Here is a 16419-nt window from a genome sequence, read left to right on the forward strand (position 1 = left end):
ACCCAGATCTCCGGCATTGCAGGCAGATTCTTTACTGTCTGAGCCACAAGGGAAGACCCATACAACTACTAAACACATGATAAATAAGGAGGGCTTTCCTGGTAGTCCAGTGGTTAAGAATCCACCTTGCAATGCAAGGGACACCAGTTCAATCCCTGTTCTAGGAAGACCTCACATGCCTCGGAGCAATGAAGTATGTGCCACAACTACGGAGCCAGCACTGTAGAGCCCATAAGCTGAAACTGTTGAACTGACATGCTGCAACAACTAAAGCCCGTGTGCCTAGAGACCGTGCTCCACAGCAAGGGAAGCCACCGCCGCAAGGAAGAGCAGACCCCGCTCATTGCAACTAGAGAAAGCCTGTGTGCAAAAACAAAGGCCCACCACGGCCAAAAAATAAAACAATGTCTTTTTGTATAAAAGGACAAACAAGGAAATGTAAGACTTAAACAGCATTGCAACCAATGGGAGAGACCTCGTGGCGTCTGTAAGAACAGCCTACACAACAACAGCAGATTGCTTTCAACTGTGTATGCAACATTCTCCAGGAGAGGCTGTGTGCGAGAGCATAAAATGACCCTCAATACACTTTAAAAGACTGAATTTGTACCAAGTGTGATTCTCTGATCACAGCAAAGTGGCATGAGAGAGGAAAACAGAAAGATATTAGAAATTCACAAATAGGTGGAAATTAAACAACCATTGGGTCAAAGAAAAACATTACAAGGAAAATTAGAAAACTGGAAATACTATAAACAACTAGCCACTCACAAATTTAAAAACTTAGGGTAAATTGGCAAATTCCTATTAAAAAACACTTGCAACTCAATAATGAAAAGACAAATGCCTTCTTAAAAGTAGAAAGTGTCTAAATGGACATTTCTCCAAAGAAAATATACAAATCCTGTATACACATGAAAAACGCTCAGCATAATTAGACAGCGGGGAAATTTAAATCAAAACCAAAATTGTATACCACTTGGGCTTCCCTTGCGGCTCAACTGGTAAAGAATCCACCTGCAATGCAGGAGACCTGGGTTTGATTCCTGAGTTGGGAAAATCCCCTGGAAAAGGACAAGGTTACCCACTCCAGTATTCTGGCCTGGAGAATTCCATGGACTATAAAGTCTATGGGGTCACAAAGAGTCGGACACGATTGAGTGACTTGCACTTTGCGCTTTCACACTCACTAGGATGGCTATGATCAAAAAAAAAAAAAGCAAATCTTGATAAGTATGTTAAAAAAAATAAAAACTCTCATATGCTGCTAGAGGGAATATAAAATGATGCAGCCACCTTAGAAAACAGTCTGCCAATTCCTTGGAAGTTTAAATATAGAGTCATCATATGGTCCAACAATTCTACTCCTAGGGTATAACCAAGAAAAATGAAGACATATGTCCACACAGGAACTTGTACATAAATATTCAAACCAGCATTATTCATAGCAGTCGAAAAGTGGAAATAATCCAAATGTCCATCAAGTGGTAAACAGATAAAGAAGAGGTGGTATACAACTGGACAAGGAAATTTTATTTTACCATAAAAGGAGCGATAGTGACAAATGAAGTAGTGATGAGTGCTACAGCATGAATGACACTTGAAAACATTATGCTTCACACAGAAGACTCCATGTTATATGATTCCACTTATACAAAACATCCAGAAGAGGCAAGTCCATAGAGACAGAAAGCAGATTAGTAGTTGCCTAAGGATGAGGAAGTTGTAGGCAGATGGGGAGAGCCTGTTAGGAGGGGTAGGTTTTCTTTTGGAAGAGGTGGAAATGTTTTAAAATTGATAATGGTGATGAATAAACTAAAAATCATTAAATCACACACTTTAGTAAATTGTATGATATGTAAATTTTATCTCCAAAAAATGTTATTTTTAAAACTTATTAAGGAGGCAGAAAAAACTTACTAAGGAGAGGCAGAATGAGAAAAAAAGTAGGAAGGGAAAACAGAAGGAGAGAGGAAAGTTTCTTTAAGTTAAAACTAATAAGACCCTGGCGGTCCAGTGGCTGAGACCCTGTGCATCTAACGCAGGGGCCCGGGTTTGACCCCTGCTCAGGGAACTAGTTCCCACATGTTGCAACTAAAGATCCAGCATGCCGCAAAGAAAACCCGGCAGAGCCAAATAAATAAATATTTTTAAAATAAATAAAGAGGGGTCCAAGCAGAGACTTTGAGAGAAGCATCAGGGAGACGAGTAGCACTGTTAACTTCCTTCAACTTGCCCAAGTTGATTCTCTCTGTCAGCCTCGGTTTCCTCGTCTGCAAAATTATGAGTTAGACCCATCCTATCAGAGTTCTCAAGGATCTGTGTTTCTCTGATACCTCTGCTCAGCTCTGAGGGGCTGTAAATACTTAAATCAGTCAGGTATCTTCTCATAGCTGCCATTATAAAATGGATTAAAGTCAAGAATTCTGCTCTGTCAGTCTTCCAGAACTTTCTATACCCTGACCCACTTCTTCACGAATTTATCACTCTCCCAGCCTTCTTTTCAACCCTTGACTTCTGTTGCTCTCAAAATGTTAGTCATTCAGCTGTATCCAGCTCTGCGACCCCATGGACAGTAAGCAGGCTCTTCTGTCCGTGGAATTCTCCAGGTAAGAATAGTGGAGTGGATAGCCATTCCCCTTACCAGGGGATCTTCCCGACCCATGGATTGAACCTGGGTCTCCTGCATCGCAGGCAGATTCTTTACCATCTAAGCCACCTCCCAAAGCTTGTCTTCAAATGACATTGAGGTCCCTAGGAAGCCTGCCTTGGTCCGTCTTACCTGGAATCTCGAGTGTCCGGGATGGTACGATTCAGGGGCAACCGGTCACTGAGGTACACGTTATAGCCAAACTTCTGGAAGAGGTCCTCAGCCTCCTTCTGCTGAGCCTCAGAAAGGTCCCTACCCCACTTCCTGAAAAGTTCTGAGTCTGGGAAGAGAACCTTGTGGGGATTTTCCTTGAAGAAGCCACCCTCCTTGGCGTGAGCTGTATCTGGAAAAGGATGCTTTTCATCTTTCACCGTTGCCAGCATGCCAACCCCATCTTCTGATTGCTTCGTAGCCAGCTTCATAGTTTGTTCTGCAAGGGAAGGGCATGGGAGAAAACATCTCAGCCAATTGTTAGCTACCCGGGCGTTACTTTCTCAAAATGTTTTTCTCCCCAGACTTTTAGGAGGGTGCAACAGAACAAGTGTGCAAGGAGTTGTAGATATCGGCAGGAGAAGGCCTGGAGAGATGGCAGTCTTATGGAGAAGTTGAATGAGCTTGCTCCAGGGTCCTGAGGTCATGGTCAGGGCTAGACAGTGTTTGTCATTTTTTCAGGGGAGCAGTTCGGGGGGATGACAAAACCCAGATCACACTGTGAAAGTGTGAGGCAGGAGGCAGGTAAAGGAATTTACAGAGCGGGAGGCAGAGGGATTGGATCGGCTAACCACAGGACGCTGCAGGGACCCGGGTGATGGCAGGACTCAGGGCAGAGATGAAGGCTGAATGGATGGCCGTGGCAAGGCCTGTAAGGAGGGAGAGGGTGTGTTGAGATCAGCAGGGAAGTGTCAGCTGAGGAAAGAGGAAAGTCAGGCTTTCGTGATAAGTAAAGGGCAGTTACAACAGTCTTCCGACTCCTTCCTTCAATGGAACCAAAAGGACATTTGGGATCACCTGAGATGGTAGAATACAAAGAGCCCGAGATCACCCTCTCTCGAGTACACCAACATCACTACCATCCACAGAGCAACCATAGGTGACAAGGACCAGAAAAGATCTTCCACAACTAAAGGCATCAAGAAACTGGAGGGACCTCCCTGCAGGGGGCCTGGGTTTGATCCATGATCGGGAAACTAGATCCCACGTACTGCAACTAAGACCCAGCACAGCCAAAGAAAGAAATTGGAGATCCCCAGACTGGAGAATGATTATACTGCAGAGGTTCTCCTCCAGGAGTGAGAGTTCTGAGCTGCATGTAGGATTCCCCAGGAATCCTGCACCAGGAAAATGAGCCTCCATAGTATTTGGCTTTGAAGACCAGAAAGACTTAATTTTGAAGTCCCAAAGGGCTGGGAGAAGTAGAGATTTCACTTTTCAAGGGCACACACACAGAACCTCAAGCACACCAGGATCCAGAGCAAAAGCTGTCATTTAATAGGAGCCTGGGCCGACCTACCCGTTGGTCTTAGAGAGTTTCCTGGGGGTGGGGGTTGCCGTGCTGTCACTCTGGGGACAGAGATGCTGGCCGGAGCCATACTTGGGAACTTTCAATTGAACGAAAGCTAGAGTTGACTGATTAGTATTTCCCATGTCCAATATTGACTATGATACTCTTCAGCATTCAACCCCAAAATGGTAATCAAGGTGATAGGGACAGAGTAAAGGGACGAAGTAGGTGATTAAATAGTTAATCCCACTGCTGCTGCTGCTAAGTCACTTCAGTCGTGTCCGACTCTGTGTGACCCCATAGACGGAAGCCCACCAAGCTCCCCTGTCCCCGGGACTCTCCAGGCAAGGACACTGGAGTGGGTTGCCATTTCCTTCTCCAATGTGTGAAAGTGAAAAGTGAAAGTGAAGTTGCTCAGTCGTGTCCGACCCTTAGCGACCCCACGGACTGCAGCCTACCAGTAGCGGGGTGTAAATAGAAAAAAAATATGGGAGACCTCTGTAAGTTAATGGTCACTTAAGAAAGCAGGTTTGCTTAACCACAGAAGCAAGCAGGCTTCCTTGGCCACAAACCCATGCAACAGAAGCACGAGACATGCCCCCAAAGAATAAAACAATGGTGGCATGAGCCCCACATCCTGCCCAGTGAGCTCAACAAGTTAATGATCCTTAAGACGTGCTCTCTCCACACATCAAAACAATAGTTTATGGAAAGGTGACATTTCAAAGTGAAAGGCACTCACTGTACTGAGACGTGGAATAATTTTCCCGTAGTGCCATGACAGTCCTGGCTTGACCAGGGAGGGACAAGAAAACTCCCCTACCCAACCTGGAGAAGGGGCTGATGATGGAGGCGTGACATCTACTCAAGAATGAGGAAGAAGGGCTGCTCCCCCTCCCCACTTTTCCTTTGATTATAAAACTGCAGCCCACTTAGGTCTTGCGGAAGCACCTCTGGCCTGCCCACTTTAAGCCTCTCAAGCACCCTATTCTGATCAGTTCAGCTCAGCTCAGTCGTGGCCAACTCTTTGTGACCCCATGGACTGCAGCACGCCAGGCTTTCTGGAGCTTCCTCAGACTCGTGTCGATCGAGTCAATGATGCCATCCAACCAGCTCATGCGCTGTCACCCTCTTCTCCTCCTGCCCTCAATCCTTCCCAGCATCAGGGTCTTTTCCAAAGAGTCAGTTCTTTGCATCAGGCGACCGAAGTATTGGAGCTTCTTCAGCATCAGTCCTTCCAATGAATATTCAGGGTTGAGTTCCTTTAGGAGTGACTGGCTTGATCTCCTTGCAGTGACTCTCAATTCTATTCTAGAAAAGGGACTCTCAATTCCTGTTCTAATAAATTCCTTACCTATCACTTTGCCTCTCTCACGTGGAATTTTTTCTGCTTTAAGACTTAAAGCACCAAAGCTCCTCAAAGTCCCCCAAAATACCCACCGAGTGGCTTCAACTCAAAGGCGCTCCACCAGGGGGACTCACTTAAGTTCCCACCAATCCTCCCTTTGTTGCTTTTCAGGCACTTTATTTGTATCTGACTCTTTTCTGCTCCATGGTCTATAGCCCACCAGGCTCCTCTGTCCATGAAATTTCCCAGGCAAGAATGCTGGAGCTGGTTGCCATTTCCCACTCCAGGGGATCTTCCCGACCCAGGGATCAAACCTGTGTCTCCTGCACTGGCTGGCAATTCTTTATCACCGAATCACCAGGGAAGCCCTAGTCCTCCCTTAGACACACACTAAACTCTAACCAAATTGATGGGATCACCTCTCACTCATGTAGTACCATCCTGCAAGTTAGAAGAGAGAATCCCGTTTTTGGATGATTGCAACTGGTTCCAAATAGGAAAAGGAGTACGTCAAGGTTGTATATTGTCACCCTGCTTATTTAACTTGCATTCAGAGTACATCATGAGGAACGCTGGGCTGGAAGAAGCACAAGCTGGAATCAAGATTGCTGGGAGAAGTATAAATCACCTCAGATATGCAGATGACACCACCCTTATGGCAGAAAGTGAAGAGGAACTCAAAGGCCTCTTGATGAAAGTGAAAGAGGAGAGTGAAAAGGTTGGCTTGAAGCTCAACATTCAGAAAAAGAAGATCATGGCATCTGGTCCCATCACTTCATGGGAAATAGATGGAAAAACAGTGGAAACAGTGTCAGACTTAATTTTCTTGGGCTCCAAAATCACTGCGGATGCTGATTGCAGCCATGAAATTAAAAGACGCTTGCTCCTTGGAAGGAAAGTTATGACCAGCCTAGACAGCATATTACAAAGCAGAGATATTACTTTGCCAACAAAGGTCCGTCTAGTCAAGGCAATGGTTTTTCCCGTGGTCATGTATAGGTGTGAAAGTTGGACTGTGAAGAAAGCTGAGCGCTGAAGAATTGATGCTTTTGAACTGTGGTGTTGGAGAAGACTCTTGAGAGTCCCTTGGACTGCAAGGAGATCCAACCAGTCCATTCTAAGGGAGATCAGTCCTGGGTGTTCATTGGAAGGACTGATGGTGAAGCTGAAACTCCAATACTTTGGCCACCTCATGCAATGAGTTGACTCACTGGAAGAGAGTCTGATGCTAGGAGGGATTAGGGGTGGGAGGAGACAGGGACGACAGATGGACATGAGTTTGAGTGAACTCGGGGAGTTGGTGATGGACAGGGAGGCCTGGCGTGCTGTGGTTCATGGGGTTGCAAGGAGTCGGACACGACTAAGCGACTGAACTGAACTGAACTGAACCCTGGGGTACCAGCTTCAGGAGAGGACGGTCCCACTGTGTGAACCCCTCTTGGCTGAGGCAGCCCCACACCACAGTGTGTGGTTTGGTGTGCAAAATGTGGGCAGAATTTCAGCTACATTCCCAGTCTCTAAGAAGGATGCAGGGAAACCTGACAAGTGGGAGGAGGGTATTTTTGGAAGATGACCTAAACCTGGCCCATGAATGAGGAGAGTCAACCACAGAAGTGCCTATGAGACGGAAAGAGGATGGTCAAAGCAAACCCAGAAAGAAAAATTAATGGGGGATCTCTCAGGGAAGGCTCCTGGGGACTAGCTTTCATATTTGCTCAGGCAGAAAATAAAATGGGCGTGATATTTTCACAGTATTCCAAACCAAATCATATTTTGATTCAAACTCTTCTATGCTAAGCATGGGGATCACAGAATGGCCTTGGATTCTGTGGGCCTTTAAACTCCCTTATACTCCTCTTTGGAGATTCCCTGGTGGCTCAGATGGTACAGAGTCTGCCTGCAATGCAGGAGACCTGGGTTCGGTCCCTGGGTCTAGAAGATCTCCTGGAGAGGGAAATGGCAACCCACTCCAGTATTCTTGCCGGGAGGATCTGGTGGACAGAGGATCCTGGCAAGCTATAGTCCACAGGGTGGCAGAGAGTCGCACACGACTGAGCAACTAACATTTTCACTTTTCACACTCCGCTCTGGGGGTTCTGTGATCTTCCGCTCTCATTCATGGCTGTCAGTGGGAAATTGTTGACAATGGACGCACAGACCCCAGTGGGATGAAGACTGTGTTACTAGCCCACCCGCATGACTTACACTGAAACTCTCCAAGACCCAAAGGGGACACACCCAAGTGTGTCACTCTGGTGGCGCCTTTTAAGAACCCCCAGGGAAGTTCCAGTTTAGAACGGTTTCGAGTTAACAAGCCCTCCCACAATAGGGATATGATTATCATTATGTGTTCGCTTTGGCTCTTCACAGACGTCATAATTTGCTCAGGTGTCCTCACTGTCATGATTTTCTTCAGTCTTCTCAGAGGTAAGGAGCAACCAGAAGGAGGGGTCATTGAACCAGCTTTCCATTTCAGCAAGCCCTTCCAGAAAGAAAAGCATTTGTGATCTGGAAACGGGGTCCAGAAAACATTTTGAAATTCATCTCAGCGGATAGGGAGTCCCTGACACCACGTCATTTCAGAGTGAATAGAACCTGTAGAGCACAGAAAACAACAAGGAAAAGGAGGAACCGGTTGTGCAAAGAAAGAGATGGAAATAAACCTGACGGCTCTGGATGGCTTCTCGCGGCACACCGTGTCCCAGCCGGAGGAAAGGCTGGCCAGGCTCTTGGCAGAACTCCTGCTATTTTAAGGCCTGAGGAGGCTGACACAGGATGGGTGAGCCAGAGAGCTGGTGTGGTCTGCGTGCTCAGCCAAGGAGTGACAGTGATGGCCAAGGTACACAGACGTCGTCCGGTGAAACTGCACTGGGAACGTTTGCATAGTCAAAGTCCACACCAGCCAAGGGCTCTCAAAGCCAGGGCCTCGGGAGCTGACAATCTTCTCTGTTTTCTCTGACCCTCTCCCTGGATGACCCTTCCCTTCACCCCTGGCTGCCTGTCCTCGGTTCTCCCCTTCCCACCTCAGTCCCTCACTGGCCTATTTAATTTCTTTGTGCCAGGTGCAGGGCATAGAGTGGTAAAGCATGTCACAAGACACTCATCGGCTGAACCGTCCCCTAAGAAACCTTCCCTGGTGGCTCAGATGGTAAAGAATCGGCCTGCAGTGCAAGAGACCCAGGTTCGATCCCTGAGTTGGGGAGAGCCCTTGAAGAAGGGAATGGCAACCCACTCCAGTATTCTTGCCTGGAGAATCACATGGACAGAGGAGTCTGGTGGGCTACGGTCTATGGGGTCGCAAAGAGTCGGACACGGCTGAGTGACTAACACTCACTTTACAAAATCTGCCTTCGAGAAATCTGGAATAACACAATAGCATAAGGGTCTTGTGATGGAGGATGGAAACCATGCCTCATGCCGCCTTCTCTCTCCCCTCATCTATTTTCCCTTTTGTCCTCCCTGTCAATGCTTCCACCCTCTGCCCTGCACATTTTCAGTCTGGGCTCCTTTTCTGTGCTCCTTTCCTTTCTCCTCTCTTGTCCCCTCTCCATATCTCCCCTTCTCTGATTTCCACCCTTCCTTTCCCTCTTCCTGTCTGACCTTCCATCTATCCCTCTGTCTCAGCCTGAACCCTGACAAGGCTCAGATCTCGTTTTTGAAAAGACACTCCCTAGGCTTCCCTGGTGGTCCAGTGGTTAAGATTCTTCCTGCCAATGCAGGGGGACATGGGTTTGATCCCTGGTCCGGGAAGATTCCACATGGAGTGGAGCAACGAAGCCCACACGTGCACCACAACTATGGAGCCTGTGCTCTGGAGCTCGGGCGCTGCAACCACGGAGCCCACAGGCTGCAACGACTGAAGCCTGGGTGTCCTAGAGCCCCTGCTCTGCAACAGGAGAAGCCACTGAAATGAAAAGCCTACGCACTGCAACCAGAGAGCAGCCCTTACTCTCTGCAACTAGAGAAAGACTGACCACAACAACAAAGACCCAGTGCAGCCAAAATAACTCAAATAAGCAAATAAACATAATTGTTGTTTTAAAAAGACCCTCCCCAAGGCTATTATGCTAAGTGAAATGAGTCAGACAGAAAAAGACAAGTACTGTAGGACATCGCTTCTATGTGGAATCTAAAAAAAAAAAAAAAAAATACAATAGACTAGTGAATACAACGAAAGAGAAATAGACTCACAGATGTAGAGAACACACTAGTGGTTACCAGTGTTTGCCGGCAACACAGGAGTAGGGCAAGGCGAGGCACAGATTGTTACTGGATGTAACGCAGGCTCACGTATGTACTGAATGATATGGGGAATATAGCCGATGTTTTACAAGAAATGTAAATGAGAAACAACCTTTAAAATTCTACAAAAATTTTAAAAATTAAACAAAAAGAGGGAATGTCCTGCACTCTCAATACAGGAGGCCTGGGTTTGATCCCTGGTCTGGAAACTATATTCCACATGCCATGACTAAAAGGTATCACATGGCATAACTAAAGGTCCTGCATGCTGTGATGTAGATCAGAGATTCTACACACCACACTGGGACGTAATGCAGCCAAATAATTAAATTATCTTTTAAAAAAATAATCTTTTTTTTTTTTTTTAATTAAAGAGAAAAAAAAGACACTCCCCACCACCCAGGCTCCACAGGCACACAGCCACACATCTGAGCAGTCAATTCTCTGCTCTCACATTCCAGACCCCTCTCCCCCAGGGCATGAGCATGAGATTCTTATCATGCAGGAAGGCCAGGACTCCTGCCTTCACTGGAAGCAGAGGCCAAGATACAAGAAATTCACAGGGGGTTGAGTTTCATGGTGAGTTTCAAAAACAAACCCCAGAATTCCTAGGAAGAGGTTTAAATGTGCTGGACCCTGAGGCCATCATCTTAAGTGAAAAAAGCCAAAGACAAATATTATTGGGTCTCACTTATGTGGGTAATCTAAAAAGCATGGGGGGGGGGCGGAATGAGTTCATAGATGCAAAGAACAGGGACTTCTTGGCAGTCCAGTGGCTAAGACTCCACACTCCCAGTGCAAGGGGCCCTGGTTTGATCCTTAGTCAGAGAATTGGATTTCACATGCTGCAACTAAGAGGTTTGCATGCTGCAACTAAAAAAAGATTCTCAAAGATCTCATATGCCATAACCAAGACACAGTGCAGTCAAATAAATACATATATATATATACATATTTTAAAGATACAGGGAACAGACTAGTGGTTGCTAGAGACAAGGTGGGGGGTGAGCAAAGTGTGTAAAGAAGGTCAAAAGCTACACACTCCCAGTTATAAAATAAATAAGCCCTGGAGATAGAATGTACAGTGTGGCAACTATAGTCAACAATGCTGTATTGTATGTTTAAAAGCTGGTGACAGAGTAAATCTCAAAAGTCCTCATCCCAAGAAAAAAATGTAGAACTATGTGAGACAGTAAATGTTAATCAGATTTATTGTGGCCATTTCGCAAAATATACAAATATTGAACCCTTATGTCCTACACATGAAATTAATGTAATCTTAGGGCTCATTGGATAAGACCCTGATGCTGGGAAAGATTGAAGGCAGGAGGAGAAGGGGATGGCAGAGGATGAGATGGTTGGATGGCATCACTGACTCAATGAACATGAGTTTGAGTAAGCTCTGGGAGTTGGTGACAGACAGGGAGGCCTGGCGTGCTGCAGTTCATGGGGTGGCAAAGAATCGGACACAACTGAGTGACTGGACTGAACTGAACTATCCGTCAATTGGGCTTCCCAGGTGGCACTAGCGGTAAAGAATCTGCCTGCCAAGGCAGGAGACTCAGAAGAAACAGGTGCTATCCCTGAGTCAGGAAGATCCCCTGGAGGAGGGCTTGGCACCCCAGTCTAGTCTTCTAGCCTGGAGAATTCCATGGACAGAGGAGCCTGGAGGGCCACAGTCCATGGGAGTGACAAAGAGTCGGACTCGACTGAGCAACTAAGCAGCAGCAGCATATGCCAACTATAACTCAGTTTTAAAAAGAGGTTGACATGTAGGGCACATCAGCCAGGGGACTCTTTCTGCACAGACTTCACCAGGGTGTGTGTGCCCGCCCTGAGGTACACACACACACACACACACACACACACACACACAGCCTGTTCCCCTCCATCAGCTGCTGGCTCTGAGTCCCACTAACTCTCCCTCCTTTTTCCTCCAACACCCCTTTGTTCTGTGCCCCTAAACACGCACTCACAGACACAGACAGGCACACACACCGTCCCCTCCACGCCAGTGCCATCGACTTACTCAGATGCTGCAGATTCGCCTCTAGTTGAGAGAGTCTGTCCATCACTGTCCAGTTAAGTTCAGACGGAGCAAATTGCAGCTTATTCTGGCGATCCCCCAGGATCAACTCCTGTACAATCCTCTTGGTGTAAAATATCAGGAGGAGATTGAAAGCGAAGACCAGTGGCAGCCCGATGCTGAGGACTCTGAGGACATTTCTCCTGAGCATGTTATTCTGTCCCTGGCTCTGCTGCTCCCTGGGGGCTGAGGGTAGTGTCACTGCCCAGGCAAGCTGAGGATCACAATGAGCTGAGCCCTGACTGTGCTGGTTGCAGAGAGGATGCCCTGCCCACTGAGCCAGATGTTCTCTGAGTAGGAAAGCCGTACCGGGCTGCCTGGTTCTCCCCGGGCAGCGTCAGGCATGCGGAATGTGTCATGGCAGCCGCCCAAGGATGGGCAAGTCACCTGGGCACACCTTGTGCAGAAGTCAGGTTACTGCTTGCTCCCGGAGCCAGCAGAGGCTCTTCTCTCTCGGTTCTGTTTGATTTCATTTTGGTTCTGAATGTTTCTTCTCTCTGGTAGGACCCCTTAGGAGACTCACCAAAAGGGCATGTGAGGTCTGGACCTGTGAGGGTAGCAGAGAAACAGTAGGAGGGAAGAATCCACTGAGTGTAAAGTGTCTGGACCACGTGCTTTTTGAGAGCAAGGATGGTGTCTGAGATGGCTTTTTCACCAGTGGCTCAGTGGTAAAGAACCCTCCTGCCAATGCCAGAGACACAAGACATGCAGGTTCGATCCCTGGTTCGGGAAGATCCCTTGGAGGAGGAAATGGCAACCCACTCCAGTATTCTTGCCTGGAGAATCATATGGGCAGAGGAGACTAGAGGGATACAGTCTGTGGGGTCACAAAGAGTTGGACACGACTGAGTGACTGAACTCGCTTGCACATAGAGTCTTGAAAATTATAGGTCTGTAACAGTTGTCAGTTCAGTAAAACTTCCTGCGAGTTCTACCTAGAAGCAGATGAGTGAGCTGGAGGGGGCCCCCTGGGGTAAGCCCCAGGGCTCAGCCTTGCTTCACTAGTCACTGCCCAGCTCTGCACACCGAGGTACTAGCCTCCCCTCACCCTCAGCTTCCAGCAACTCTTCTGCCCCACACCTTGCACCCACTATATGCTTTGGACAAATCACCTGATCGTCACCATCACAGATTAACATTTAAAATACTTCCCTAGGGCTTCCCTGGTGGTCCAGTGGTTAAGAATCCACCTGTCGATGCCGGGGACACAGGTTCAATCCCCAGTCAGGGGAGATCCCACATGCTTCAGAGCAACCAAGCCTGTGTGCCACAGCTACCACTGAACCTGCTCTCTAGAGCCCACGAGCCTCAGCTACTGAAGTCCGAGTGCCCTAGAGTCTGTGCCCCGCAACAAGAGGAGCCACTGGGGTGAGAAGCCCCCGCTCGCCATAGCTAGAGAAAGCCCGCATGCAGCAATGGAGACCCAGCAGAGAAAAAAATAAAACAAATAAATATTCAAAAATAATAACAGTCAAATAGTCACCCAGAGCCCCAAAGTTCAAAGTTCTCAATTAAGGGTTGAATCGCTTCATAATATCATCCACTCTGTCCCAGGTCCCCAGACACAGCACATGCAGACGAGAACTGAGGCAGACGTGTGGATTAAAGCAAAGACATATGGTTTTAGGAAAAGCAGGTGGAAAGAAAAAGAACCAAATGAAAAGTAATCAGTTCTTTTGTTTTCATCAGTTTTTCCCTTGCGTTCACATGTAAATTAGACTCAAAAGAAATTTAAAATGGCTGATTGCTTCTGTTTCTGATGCAAAGTAGAATGGACCCACTTGTCTCTATTCCTCTCCACTAAGGACAACCCAAAGCTCTGGCCACTGTACATCAGACTCTAAAAGGTGGAGAGAATAGAGCGGACCAGCTAGGGATCTTGAGACCTGAGGAAAAACTCAGCAGTGAGTTCCCCAGCTTCACTTTTCAACTGAGAGGTCCTAGACTGAACACTGAGAAGTTGCCAACCTGTCCATGTCAACAGGCAAAGACTATAAAAGCACCGAGAAATGCCTGCTGTCTATATACAAAGGAGCAGTCTAGCAAGACAGAAAGCCTTCAAATAATAACTGCCCTACTCCAGGGATTTCTCTAATGGGCCACTGCACTCCCAGTGCAAGGGGCCCGGGTTCCGTCCCTGGTCAGGGAACTAGACCCCACATGATGTGCAGCTAAAGATCCCACTGCTGCAGCTAAGACCCAGTGCAGCCAAGTAAGCAAATTTTTTTTAAAAACCCAAACCAACAACAAAAAAACTGCCCTTCTCCAGCCAAACACACCTGAAAACCGATCGCATCAGGACCAGTCATCAATAAAGACCACATGGGAAACCTTTACTTCTATCCTCCTTCTCCAGCTGCGACAAGGGGCGCGTTCCACCATCCCCCTTCAGGATGGTGTCGGAGAGCCAAAACTCTGGTCCCTGTTCCCTGTGATGTCAGTTAGAACAGCACTGAAGTGTCCCTCCCTCTCTCAGCCGGCATGGTGTCAGCAGAGAACTCAAGGGGAGACTGAACTTCCTCCCTTCCCCACAACAATAGTGAGGCCTCGCTCCCCTGGGTGCCAATGGAGGCCAAATGGGAAGCCTAGACTTTCACCCCTACCTGTCATAAAGAAGCAACATCTCCCTTTCCCCACCAGAGCAGGGTCAGAAAGTCCTGCTAAAACAGGAAATTTAAACAAGATACAGAATCACATGATACAATACCAAAACGTCCAGGATGCAATAAAAAGAAATAAAAATATGTGCCATACCAAGAACCAGGAAAATCTCAACTTGAATGAGAAAAGGCAATCAACAGACATCAACAGCAGTAGGACACAGATGTTGAAACTGTTTTATAAGGGTTTTAAAGCTGCCGTTAGAAAAGTACTTTGACAAGCAGTTAACAAACATGCTTGAAAGAAACGAAAAAAACAGTAAGTCTCAGCAAAGAAGTAGAAAATCACAGGAAACAAATAGAAGACATAAAGGAGAACCAGATGGAAATTTTTTAACTGGAAAGGAAAAGTAAATAAAAACTTTAAATGGTTTCTGTTAGTCACTCAGTTGTGTCCAGCTCTTTGCAACCCCACGAACTGTAGCCCACCAGGCTTCTCTGTCCTCGGAATTCTCCAGGCAAGAATACTGGAGTGGATTGTCATTCCCTTCATTTATAGTGTCTTAAATCCTCCTGGGGAAAAAATGGTGATTCAATCATTAATAATGTCTGTCTTTTCTTTCCTTTGCATACAACCTTCAGCCAGACAGCAAACATTTCAGAACAGGTTGCTTCTATCAATCAGAAATGCTGACTTCTTAGAAGGAAATTCCACCCCCCTTTCATACTTCACTACTAAAATTTCTGCTTATTCTACGATCAGTAAAAGATAGTATGCCCTAAATAGGTTAAACTGTACTTTTTCTTTACCAGTTACAAGTATCTGCATAATTTCACAGGATTCATTCATTTGACAAGGAATAAGGTTGATGACAGTGGCTAAGAAAAAGCTGATTTGTGGATTGTGAGCATGTGTTGGAAGGAAAGAGAAAATAAATATCTCGTAAGCACCTTCTATGGACCAGCCAGTGGTAGGCACTGGATGCATGTGATCTCATCTGGTCTTCATAATCACCCTGTGATGGGAGGACTATTACTCCATATCCCAGATAAGGAAACAAAATCAAAAGGTTAAGCACTATGGATCAGGTTGTGTTTGTTTCAGTTTTTTAATCATACTTTTTATGCTGTGGGGCTTCCCCTGTGGCTCAGCTGGTAAAGAATCGCCTGCAATGTAGGAGACCTTGGTTCAATCCCTGGGTTGGGAAGATCCCCTGGAGAAGGGAAAGGCTATCCACTCCAGTATTCTGGCCTAGAGAATTCCAAGGACTTGTAGTCCATGGGGTTGCAAAGAGTCGGACATGACTGAGCGACTTTCACTTTCACTTTTTATGCTGTAGTTTTGGGGATTAGTACAGATAAACTGCAGAGTTCTTCTTTTGCACAGATATCCATGTTTTAATGTCCTTCCTGACCTCCTGTACTGGTTTACTGGTTACCTATATATTTGTCATTATGGTAAAGTGTATGTATGATGCAGAAACAAGAGTTCCAAGGCAAGAGTTTTTCACTTCAGCTGCTCAGCCAGGAGTGGGACTATAAGATCATAAGATGCCTCCCCTTCCCATCCCCAAATCATAAGGTGAACAACATTGTTGAGTAAGAAACTCACTTTAAAGATGGCCTTTCCCATTGATAATCAAGAAGCTTAGACAAGTTTTTCCACCAGAACAACAGAGGAAAGAAAATCACACTGCAGAATTAGCACTGTAAAATCTAATGCATTTGTACATAATTAGGAAGAGCCAATGGTGTAATCAATACAATTGATAAACATTTAACTTTGAGAAATAGTAAAGCAACAGGATTCCTTGTGATTAGTTCATCAGTTCTGAGTGCTTATCAAAGAATAGAGTTTGGCCAAGGGAAAAAAAATGGCTTGAAAAATGGACCAATATAGATTGCAAAGCAACACAAAGAAGAGAGGATCTGTACTCACAACCAAAACATGTCTGGCTTTTTTCTTTGTTTTTTTTCTCACACCTGGTTGTG

General features: G+C 46.4%; 1 protein-coding gene across 3 annotated transcripts in view; it reads right to left on the reverse strand.

Annotated features, from left to right (window-relative positions):
* The window catches only part of GALNT8 (polypeptide N-acetylgalactosaminyltransferase 8), a 44930-nt gene extending 29966 nt beyond the window's left edge, over positions 1–14964 (reverse strand). For all 3 annotated transcript variants that reach the window (XM_055394697.2, XM_055394698.2, XM_055394696.2), the window contains exons 1-2: positions 11771–14964; positions 2783–3080 (exon numbers count right to left, since the gene is read on the reverse strand). In XM_055394697.2, coding sequence (XP_055250672.2) covers positions 2783–3080; positions 11771–11978 — 506 coding nt within the window. In that variant the 5' untranslated portion in view covers positions 11979–14964. The remainder of the gene's footprint in view (positions 1–2782; positions 3081–11770) is intronic.
* Positions 14965–16419: the final 1455 nt, after the last annotated feature.

The sequence above is a fragment of the Moschus berezovskii genome, chromosome 6 (genome assembly GCF_049115385.1).
Source record: "Moschus berezovskii isolate FMDL1 chromosome 6, NW_MosBer_1.0, whole genome shotgun sequence".
Taxonomy (NCBI): Eukaryota; Metazoa; Chordata; class Mammalia; order Artiodactyla; family Moschidae; genus Moschus; species Moschus berezovskii.